Consider the following 12,727-nt stretch of genomic DNA (forward strand, 5'->3'; position numbering starts at 1 on the left):
AGCATATGAGTAAATTTTTTTATAATATATTCTAGATATGTAACATGTTTATCATTGATGTTTATGTATTAAGATGATATACTTATGTATAAGTCTAACAAAATGTATGTTTTGTTCTAAAAATTTCCATCTAAATGTAAATGAAGCTTTTCTTATTTATCAGACGAGTTATTTCATATTATCTGAATTTGTAGGTCCGTCATTTCAAAAGCAGTTTAATTATAATCAAGACTCGTTTTCAATATATAACATATTGAAGTTTTACAGCTTCACATAGGGTCATTTCAACATTTAACTATATCATTATGCTATATAAATCTAGCTCCCTTTTCATTCATGATTACCTTTTTTTGTGCGCCTGTGTACAACTATTTCAATGACAAATGATACATGTTGTAAACAATATTACTTCTAACTTGCTTCTTTTGCTTATCGTTTATTTTATCTAAATAGTTTATTTCCATGACGATGAACAATACAGAAAATATATCTTTGTTTTCATTTCTCTTGTGCTACGATTCTGATTTATTCAAGTTATAAAACAGTTATGAGAATTGTATGTTTTAAAATGCCTTTCAAGTACAAAGTCCTCCTTATGTAAGTAAGTTGTAAATAAGGTTGACTTTGTTGTTGTGATGAATTTCAATGGACGTGCTTACAAGTGAAAATTTATATCAATAGTGGTATAAAATAGTGAGCAAATTAATACAAACATAATGGTTTATTGTTTTTTATTAGGTTAAGAAGAATGACTGAAAACATTGTTGTCACAGCATTTTATTATGTTGCCTGTATAAGCGACACAATTCCTTTTGTTAGCAGGTCGACATCTGTCAACACTATCAGTTCTACAACGATATCTTATTTCTGTATATAAAACAACAGAAAAAAATACAGAGAATAAAGTTCACCCCATAATTCCCATAAGAAAACGTGTATGCAATATATATATATATTATTCACCTTACTTACTATAGTTACAGATCCAGTTGTATTTACATAAGATAAAAAAGTTCTTGTTACTCTGTTTCAAATAAAGTTTAATTTGTCTATGACACTGAATGAATTCAACTATATTTATAGTGATACTAATCAAGTGAAATAGATCAACATTTTATCATATTTAAACATGGGTTTGTTATCATAATTGTTTACTCTTTTATTTTTCCCGTTGTGTAGGACATATGTCCGGACATTTATTTGTATTTGTATAAATATAATGATTAACTTTAAATGACTGACATGCTATTTGGTGTGGTTGTAAAATGAATAAATGGAAATTATTGATGAACAAGTATGTTAATTCTAACAGTGGTTTAAAAACAAACAAACGCAAGAAAAGCGTTTAAGAACGTATCACTTTTCACGACCAATTACTTAAGATTTTGAACATTCTTTGTTAGTGACATTTACCAATCAAATACATTTGTTACAGTTGTTCAATAGGTGAATGATATGTCACTTTAATAACCTTTTTTATCCATATCAAAATTCCAATCGGTCTACGCCGAACATAATGTGCCTGAGTCACAAGTCGTTTTGATTTAATACGGTGTATCTCAACCATATTACCTTTATGTTCCTATTTATTTCCATTTTATGTAACACCAACTGTGTTACTGAAGTTAAAATGATGCACAGATGCTAAAGTTTAAGTGACATTTAATATTTTACACCACAAATGTTTTTCATGTCAGTAAATTTCAAGCAGTAATACAAACATATAAACATATTTTTGTATAAAATCCTTTATACTACACTGGTGATGTAAACGGACATAAATCTATTTATTTATTCAGTATAACACATAAGAAACGATGGTAAAACATTGAATATAGCTACCGTTCGCCGTACAATATATTTTTCAAATATTACATGTATTGGTAGGAATTTGGAAAATAAACTCTTTTTTCCTGCAAATTATTCAGTGCCTTTTATTTTAATTACAAAATGATATCACGAAAGTGTGATTACAACTATTAATTTGATTCTTAATTCCATGACAAATTGGGAGGCGAGATCTACGTTATATAGTATTATGTAAATGAAATGATAATTGTGTTTAAATAACAATTCCATCTGATAGTACCAAATGTGATACAGAAAAAAAACGTGTGCCATTTCTTTTTACGTTATATTTTAGATGATTTCAATGGATGGATTCGTATTTCCTTAACCATGAAAATAACTTTAGAAATATTGTCTTCAATGCATTCAACAACGTCTAAATTTTCTATATATTTATATGAAGAAATGTCCTTGACTGTACTTTAGAGTACAACTCTTCAACGCTGTGATTGTTTTTAACTAGGTTTAATAAATTCCTAAGTTAAGAGATAAAGCAGTTTTTTTGTTTTCCATTTTTTTTTGTAGTTTGTTTCCAATTTGCGGGAATTCCACCTCTGCAATAAGCGAACGATATATTGACTTCATCAGCTGTATATGGTAAAACTTTCATATTTTTATTTCTATGTCAATTTTACCAGTTTTTATAATTTGCATTGTAAGACTGTTGCATACGTTCTGGGGCCAGGGGAAAACTCAAAAAGAGAGAAAAACAAGCGTTCAATATTATGTAAAGTTTTATTTTTCACAAAACAAACCGAACGTTTCTTCGGCGTGACATGAGAGCACCACTGTTTCAAAATTAACATACAACGGTAACTTAATCATTATCATGACGATGATGATGGCATAGATGATATTAATGATAAGGACGACGATGATGATAATGATGGTGAACACAATGATGATGGAAACATATGATAATGAAGATGATCAGAAAGACATTGTTATTATAGCATGAAACGATAAATTATTACTTTTGATAATAAAATGAAGAAATAATAAAAAAAATATTTTAACTGATAATTTGCGGCTCGAATTCAGACAATTTTACAAAATATATGTACAGCTAAGCAAAAAAAAGGTAAGATAATAAAAAATGACAATTAGCCAAATGTATTTGAAATTCTACAGAATGTGGTTTCCGCTGCTTATTAACTCCCACATTCTGATTGCCTGAATATAGCATATAACGATGAAAATGAACATATTTCAATTCAATATATGACAGAATCATTTTTTTGTGCTATTTTGAAATTTATGCTTTAATATTTATTAGCTATGAAGTATTATTTTTTTCTTGAAAGAACTGTTGGTTTAGAATAAAGTTTTGAACGTATGTTCAGGTATGCAAAAAAGTAACATTGAATGATATGTGAGAACATTGAGATTGTGCGTCCAAATGAGATTCAATAAATAAGATGAGTATGTACAAATGTAATCAGAATGTCTTTGTTCTCGTGATGTCAAAATCTAATCTAAAATAACAATGACAGTCTTGCTTCTTATAAGTGAAAAAAATATATAAAATTATCTGTTTTATATCGAAATTTACATCTTTTTAATTCTTGCTCTAGATTATACTTTGTTCAAAATATATGGTAAAACTTGTTCTAACATAAATTGTTCGGTTATGAAATGTCAAAGTAATTGATGAAAATAAATAATAAATAAATAATGAATAATTTAAAAGAATTTGTAAAAAATAAAAACACAGTTTTTGTAAATGCAAATTATTCATAAATATTACGCACTGACAATTTTTTTGAACAATCTGTGTGAAGTAAAAATGTGTTTGCAAAATTAAAAAATAAAAAAACAATTTTGCTGAAATATAAACTTGTTTCACAATATGTATATATAGCACTCGAAAGGTTATGTATTGCTAAGATATGTTTCATTTTGCTCCTGTAAAGAGCCAAATTAAACAAATATGTAACCCGATTAATCATTTAAAGGAGTACTTGATATTTGCACATAACCCGTAACACTTAACACGCAATCGTCTCATTATTTTAACATACATGTGTGCTTTGTAAGTTAGGTAATAAACATTTAGCAAATCATTCATACAAAAATAAATAAATCATTTACTCATAACAATTACACTGATAAATATAACTTCTCACAACCTTTCGGTAAATACAATTAACATCCTCAAAATGTGATAACAATAAATAAATAAATTATTAAATAAATATACAACATATTGAATGTACAAAAATAGAATTTAACAGTAGCGATTTAACACATGTTCACAGTTTATTTTAAATATTTTCTCGTCAGGAAAGATCAGCAAAAAAGGGGGATTTTCTTGGACCCGGAACGTTTGTTTTTCTTCGTACCTTTTTTTATCGAACAAGTTCCAATTTTTTGACATTTTCAATTCTTTTATAAGAAATAGTAACATCGTTCGTTGGTGGCAAAATTTCATGTCCATGGTAGTGAACGTCTGGTACACATGATTGTTCATCGGCTACAACAAAGTCAAACTGGTGCACTAAGTTGAAGATGTACCATTTAGCTTGTGCAATTGCAAGTTTTTTACCAGGGCACAATGATCCGAATGCTAATAGTGGATTTTTCAACTCCCGGCCGTTTTTGTAAAATTTTGCATCAACAAATCTATCGTATTTGTATTCCTGAAAAAATAATAAAAAAGTACAATTAAGACATTTTCTTAAAGCACAGTGAAGAAATTTAATAAATAACGAGCGGACGCTCTATAGATATTAGAAAAAGGAAAGTTCTAATAATTAGAAAAATAAGACCACAAAATGTATTTACCGTTCAATTAATGGTCAGAATGAAAATTTTGTATATGACAATACCATATATGAAAACTATAAAAACTTACCAATGGGTTTTCGAATATTTCTGGATCCTTGTGTATTGCAGGTGGGTACATGGCGACTCTATCCCCGGCTCTTAGGTTAAACTTTTCCCCATTTTCCATTTCAAATGATGTATCTTTCGTAATGGCCCTGACCATGAACACACCGCTTGTATACCGGATCGTTTCATTGACTATGCTATCTGTAAATCGAATAGATAAAAACTTAGTTTCTTGCAAGAAATAATATAAAATACATTTGATATTCTTAATTACATACAAAATTATTAAAATAATTACATGAAACTTAGATTTTAAAGGTAATTAAATCGCTTTATTAAATGAATGAATGAATATGCAAGAGACATATACTTACTTAAAACGGGTAACTTTTCTACATCTTCCAAGTCCATCTCAACAGCTTCATCGCTATCACTGAATTCGGCTTTATGCGCAACAAGGTCGTTGATTTCTTCTCGGAGCGCTTCCCGGGCTTCTGGAAACTTGCTGAGGTAGTATATAAGCCAATATGTTACACGGAATGTGTTGTAATTAACATGGAGAAACACTAAATTATGTCCAATGATGTCGGTTTCAGTTTGACCATTAGCTTTCATGAACTCTGTTGAGAATTTGATATAGTCTGAAACATCATCGCGCATCATAATTTCTTGTGAATTTGGCTGCTGAATGAGTACCTCTAATGCACGACAGGCATTTGGAAAAAGTTTGATTGGAAGTCCAAGCCACAAGAAATTGAAATACTTGTGAAAAGAATCGAAGCTTTTGTAAACAGTGTTTGGCTCGAAAACATCTCCATTTTTACCTTTGCCGAATATTGTTCTGAAGATAGCTCGGAACATCGTGTTAGATGCCATTGAGCGAAGTCCAGCTTCATTCCATCCGTTTTCATTTTGTGTTGCAACATTAACACTGTCATCAAAAGCACAATCTAGGTGCTTTGAAAAAGATACCATGTTTGCCACAAGATATTGTCCTTTTACTTTTTTGCCGGCCTCCTTTATCATTTTCCTTGCGTCAAAGAGACGAAAACTGAATACATTGTTGTTAACTTGTTCTTGAATTGGATCAAAGTCAAAGTTCTTCTCTTTGCAAACACGTTCATACGTATGTGGGTCTGCTATTATAGTAAGATGTTGATTCAAAAGGCGAATTGTGAAAATGTCTCCAAATTTAGCTTGTGCTTTATGTATAAAACTAACGGCATTTTCTGCAAAATCCTTCCCGTTACCCCATATAAAGTTTCCAGGAACGATCATCGGCTCCCCCTTCCGCCTGTAAAGAAAGATTCAGAAATATAAGCACTGGTTACGTTGAAGCAACGAAAGACGAAAGCGCGACAATTTAATACAGAAATATAGTTAAACCACCTGGCTTACTATATTTATTTCCCTTCTTTCATTGACACAGATTGTGGGCTATTTGACAGTTATCTGTCTCGTACAACTAACGGTAAGTTTCTAATTACTTGTCTATTATATTTGATATATAGGTATGTGTATTGCCGTTAACAATTGACCTTATAAAGGGTTAGTGTAACTAAAAAATAGAGCCGAGTCATGCAAATGGGTGTGAAAATGTAAACATTATAACAATCCCTTATGTAACATGTTCAAATGAAAAATTGCGTGATACTAACCTTTGACGGAAGAAATATTTGATGTATGCGCCCAGTAGCACTGCTACGAGAACGGCTAAATAAATAGTTACTGCGACCATTTTTTCGTATTTGTTATCTTTTCAAATCTGAAATGGAAAAAAGAAAAGAACATAAGATACACCATACGTGTGAATGCTTAATTGTTAGAAAGCTAATTGTTTTGTTAACACATGTTCTTTGACAAGTAAGGGGGAAAAGGCTTCTGTCAAACAATTTTGTAAATTGTATCGCCTGTTTATCATTAAAGAGTGTTTTTTTTTCTTTTGAAAAAAAAGAAAAGTTAGTTTACAACAATTATTTCTTTATATTGTTTTCTTTAACACCGGATAAAGATCAGCGATAAAATATTTTGGCCAAATACAATGACACTAAGACAAACTTTCACTATGAGTTGCGGATTTTAGGCCTATTTTCTTAAACGTTTCCTTTCATGTGAAGTGTTTAGAAATTCTTAAAGTAAGATATTATCATCCTTTTTGGTAATTATTATTGAACATAGCGATAGTTAGACGATTTAATCTTGATCAAGCCGGAAGATAATGATTGGTTGAAAGGGGTAAAAACTTATACGGCGCTCAATTTAAATATAGATTATGCAAATTATGTAAACGCTCACGTATATTACTTTGTATTAGGAACTAACGGTGATTGGATTTTTTGTATTTAAATTTAGTAGTATGACTAATGAACAATACATGCATACTCGATACATATCCTCATTAAACGATTAATCCTTGATACGATTATGAATAGCTTTATGTACTTTCATTGTTTGAAGCCGCAAGACATTTGATATACAATCAAATAACTAATGCTAATTCGTACTGTTTAAGATAAAAATATCACGTCTTAGTAACCAAATAAAAGGCAAATGATGTAATACTGTTTCACAAGCGCAATAGGTGTGTAACTTTTTCTCCGAAATGTTCGTGACTAGTTTTAAGTTAAATGATTATCAGTATAAACTATCAACCAATTAACCAATATAACACATTAAAACAATACTAAAATAAGAGTAACAAAGTATTCGCGAACGCAAGAAAGCCGAATTTATTTTAAAATTACAGAATGAAATATTTAAATCTTAAATTTTTTTTAAAGTTAAAATAGTTAATATTGTATACTTACAGTGAAGACGTTCGTTATTTTTTGCTGATTGGTAAATATTCCTTCTTGTATATTTTTATCCAAATGATAGAGTTAACAGTGATTATTTAATTCTGTTAGGTTAGTAACCACGTGCGATACTTGTCAGTCAGCTGTTATGCTGTTTAGTTTTCATAAACGTATACTACCAATCTACCGTACAACCCGTATATTTATACTTGCGAATATAAAAGAGGCGGAGCTTTCGGCTTTGTGATAGCCTTGAAATCTTGACGATAGGCATTCGATAGGAGTGACGTATGCGGAGGAAAAATGAGCTACGATAGTTCAGTGTTAACAAACATTCGCTACTGTATCATTACTCTTATGTGTCGATAGTTTAACGTGATACCACTTGGGAAACACTTAAACATTTTTTACCGGAGAAAGCGGTTTAATTGTTTTATAGTTGTAAGGCAATTATAAACTGCGTATGAATATTTTGATTACACTATTTAGTAAACAGTGATCTTAGATTAAAAAGTTTTGTTTATTCTGGAATTTCATTCATATCAAATTAAAAAAAAAACATCAACAAAATCCTTATTAGGACTTTTCGTAGATAGTGTTGTTGATTCAATGTTTCGAATAAGTGATTCATAAAAACTGTTTTATAAAATCTCGCTCAGAGCTGATTTTTACGTTGTAAAGTACTTGATTAAGATAGAAAAAAATCATTTTATTGTTGTTTTTTTTTTAAATCGATGGTTAAAAAATGATTAAAATAAATACTGTAATAATTACTAAATTAGTCTTTATACTTTATAAATATATACTTTATTAACTAGCTAAAAAATGCGTGCACTGCTTAAGTTTATGGCACTTTGGTTTTGGTCAAAGACCTAGATGTAGAGAAACGGGTTTATGCGAAAAATAGAGACAGTGAAACTCCAAGCATTCACTACTCATCGGGAAAAAGATTGAAACGCAAAATTCAATCAGAGAAATTCAAAATGTTTTCAATATCATCCATCCCTTCCAACACACAATATTAATCATATGTAATTATCTATAACATTATGTATTGCATTATTCAGTGAAGTATTATCATATTTGCTGCATTATTGCTTTGGCCATAGTAACATAGAGGAACAGACATTGATATAAGTTCAATATAGTTTCGCAGATGTAACCGATTCTAATTTTGCATGTACAAGGGACACAACTCTCACTCGATATATTTCTTATTTAACAAATCATCTATTTGTGCGTGTTCCAGTTTGATATTGTTTTTCAAACAGCAGCATATCAATACTCTTTGAATACGTAATTCAACGACTTCTTACGGTCCCAGCCGATCTTTTACCGCCCACGCAAGTTTTGATGTAGGATTGTATAGTATTACACGCCTCTTGCTTCCCTCATTTTTAATTACAGACACATGTTGCTGAGAATGAAAGTGTTATTTTCAAAAGACAGTTATTAATAAACATATTTTTCTGCGGAGAATATCAAATATGTCCACATGTCTTTCACTTCACCAGTATTTCCGTTTAAACCACGCATTTGCAATAGCAAACATATAAATCGTGTTGGTATTTTTATTGATATATTAAAAGACCAGTTGAAATTAAATGAAAGATTTATGCCACATGTTCAGGTGAGGTCATACCATGGAATTGCCACAGAATTTGTTGGTGTGGTATCTCTTGTCAATTCTTCTTTAGCACATGCTAAACTTAAAAGACATTTGCGAATGTCAATTATGATACATATTATGAATGAGACCACTTTTTTCAAATATGAATTCGTCTTGTTTATCCTTGAGACGTCCTTACCGTTTCGTCTAAGACATTCGATCGGAAAACAATATCATTTTAGTTTTTGTTTAATTTATAACTGTGAGTGTTTTGTGTAAGAAATTGTGAATTCATGCTAAGAATAATTCCCGTTCCCAAGCTCTGAACGCTTTATAGCTATACTGAATCAGTACTGTAATAAAATTCAGACAAATGGTCATGCTTACCTAATGAACGTTTACGTTTCAACTTCATATTTAGCATATATATGAAATAAAATAACATGGGACTGAAATATGACAATTGCATAAATTAGCCGTCCTTGGTAGATTTAAATGCTCTTCCCTGGTATATCTTTGTGACTAGGTCTTTTTGTATAGAAAAGATAATATATATAGATAATATAATATTGTATATTTGTTAATCCTACAATTGTGAATAAAGTATTCAGAGCTAAAAACACGTGCACGCGCACTAAAACGTGCATGTCAGAAAGAAAATGCTTGTAATATAATTAAAACGTCGATTATCGTTGAAACTGTCGGTCTTTTTGTCCTGTTTTAAAGGGAAAAAAACACAGTACGGTCAAGCTCAGAATGATAACGCTTCAAAAGTAAGGGACTTGTATTTCAGAATTTTTCGAATCTTCGAATTTTCGAGCGAATTTCATACAGTTTTCACTGAATCTAGCCTTAAATCATTAAGAGTTGTCTTTTTTTCTAAATATGAATATTCACAGATATTACCCGTGGCTTTAATAATTTGGCTTAAAATGAAATTTGCACAAACATTGTCATGAAAACCTACGCGAATGTATATATATATATATATATTTCTTGCGTCAAGAAAGGCTTTTGCAGAGCTTACCGTAATGAAAGGAATTACATTTTGCCCGTTTTCGTTATATAATTAACAAATTATATCTGTACAAATCCTTAGTGTTATGATTAACGCAGTGTTACATATACGTAATGTACTGTTCTTTTGTCAATTTCGACAGATGCGATATGAACAGGACCGGTGCAAAAATGCAAGGTTACCCAACCACATGCGTCATCCGAAATAATAGTTATTGTAAAATTTCTCACTTTTTATATAATTTGTAATGCATTTCTATGACATTTATCACCAAGTTTAAATGACCATAATATTGTAATATGTAACCGCGACCACGCTAACATGTTTACTTCTCACATATTAAGTATTTATTATATTAAGTCATCTTATAGACTGTTTACTTTTTTGCATGAATAAGCAGTAAAATTTCACCCGTTACCCACCCCCTCCCCTCCCCCACTCCACCAAAAATACAAACATGATAAAAAAAAGATGAGCGCAATAAGTAGTAAAACGAGTAAACTTGATTGTATAAAGATTAACGGATGTCATTATTTGCATGAAATATTACGCTCCGCTTACGGCTAAACTTAACTATTTATAAAACATTTTTAACGAAACAAGTGGTTTAATTTTTTAAAGACAAGCTTAATTGTAAAGTTATGATATTTAACTTTAAGTTCACTTAAACCCGCGCACTACCCCCCCCCCCCCCCCCCCCCCCCCCCCCCCGAAAAATATACATAGTCATTGTAGGAAGTGTAATGTATTTGGTATTTCATTTAGTATTTTAAATATAATATTGCACCCAGATATAACACTAAACCTTCACTGTAGGTATTGATCGAACGCGTTCATCGTATCAGTCAGTATTTTAGTAATTGACAACGCATTGCTTCACAAAGTTTGATCTAATTTGTTCTCGCGCCTGTAAGTTAAAATAATACCCCACACACAAAATAATAACAATATATGATTCACAAGGCCTCGTCCAAGCGCTCTTAGACAATAAACCTCACCCAAGATCAAAGAGTCCGTTAACTTCTGCCAATAACAATAGAAAAAAGGGAAAGACTTTTAATACTCTGATTTTTATTGAAACTAATTTGTAAACATATGACACCCGGGGACGCTGCAACAGAATGCGCAGTGTTTATTTCCGTTTCTTATGTTTATACAAATAACATGTGTTTCTAATTGTAAAGATGAATGGAAACGTGTTTTTGAAGATATAAATAGATGCATTTTATTATTGCTTATGGGTGTAGAATTTAGGAGTGTAAAATAGAATTTCTATTTCTGATAAGAAAAAAACTTATTATGAGATCTAATCATATGTTTGATATACCCATTAAATGCATGCTTTTAATTGTAGGATAATCTGCCTAAAAACCTATTATTATATTTTATTGGATTCAAACGTATATTCCAATAGATTTTATAATTGATATACATACCAAAAGCCGCGAAATTAAAGAGAGAGAAAAAAACCGTCTGCAGATTCTTAAAAAAATAAATGTTTTATGCATTCTTTGAACACATTTATATCGAGATATAAAATGTGTGTTTTTTCTTTGTTGCAAATTGATGTGGGCGTTTGGTTGTGTAATACAGACTGGACATTGTTTTTATAAGCCAATGTTCTCTTTTTTTTTGCTAGTTATATATAGCAAGTATAAAATTTCCTTTCGTTGCATTATATCCTGTCCTTTTAATATACGATATTCTAAATTATAATTCAGTTTTAATGCATTGTTAATTACAGAAAATTTAATGAGTCAAACGATTGTAGCCTCTTTCGAAAAAAAAGAAGAACAGAATGTAAGGGCTAGGTCCTAAACAGTGTTCATCATTAACACGCCAACACAGACAGGCGTGTTTCATTCATACCATTGCTCATTAGCCCGCGAAAAATGCCTTCTGGGAAATAATGACGTATGCATTTCAATGGTCAGTACAATCCTGTATTAAATTCAAATAATTAATTAAACCTTATTTAGATAAGAAGTTTTCATTAAAAATCTGAAAATATCGTAATTGATCTCTCATACATTGAGATGGTTACTATAAAAAAATCATTTTAAAGAAAATACAAGGAAATGACTTTGAAAATAAAAACGATTTCATAAAGATAGAAGAAAATATCGAAGGTCATATTGTCATGAAACACACCTGATTCCATATCATTTTAACAAGCCACTTTCTCCGGTAAAGGTACAATATACAATACATTGTAATATGTATTCACATTTTAAAAGGTGTGGATACTTCTATCCATCGAATGTAATCATTATTCTTTCTTTTTTTGCCGTTTTTGCCTGTTATTTATCCAAACAATAGTCTAAATGAAATACAAATGTATGTCAATATGACTTAATTTATCATAAAAAATACAACAACGACGACGACGACAACAACAACAACAACAACAATAACTTTAATTAGAAGCAAAGACACCAGTAGTACATGTAATAGTATGACTGATTGACATAAAATAAAGAGTGAGTTACATGATACTTAATTAATACAAAAACATACTTTAAACGTTATTTTTTTCCCAATACATTGGGACAATAATGATATTGTCGACAACTCTCGCAATGTTGTTTGTTTGTTGTTGTTTTCTTAATTATATATTTACAAATA

At 30.4% G+C, this 12,727-nt stretch overlaps 1 protein-coding gene across 1 annotated transcript; it reads right to left on the reverse strand.

Moving 5' to 3' along the window:
- Positions 1 to 2,564: 2,564 nt before the first annotated feature.
- Positions 2,565 to 7,663, reverse strand: LOC132742682 (cytochrome P450 7A1-like). The gene is made up of 5 exons (XM_060731150.1): positions 7,488 to 7,663; positions 6,339 to 6,445; positions 5,055 to 5,974; positions 4,703 to 4,881; positions 2,565 to 4,487 (listed from the first exon to the last, which is right to left on the reverse strand). Exons 2-5 carry the CDS (start codon positions 6,416 to 6,418, stop codon positions 4,197 to 4,199), a joined length of 1,470 nt encoding a protein of 489 aa, XP_060587133.1. The 5' UTR covers positions 6,419 to 6,445; positions 7,488 to 7,663; the 3' UTR covers positions 2,565 to 4,196.
- Positions 7,664 to 12,727: the final 5,064 nt, after the last annotated feature.

Source organism: Ruditapes philippinarum, unplaced genomic scaffold (assembly GCF_026571515.1).
Source record: "Ruditapes philippinarum isolate M1 unplaced genomic scaffold, ASM2657151v2 ctg14_1_1_1_1, whole genome shotgun sequence".
In the NCBI taxonomy this organism is placed as follows: domain Eukaryota; kingdom Metazoa; phylum Mollusca; class Bivalvia; order Venerida; family Veneridae; genus Ruditapes; species Ruditapes philippinarum.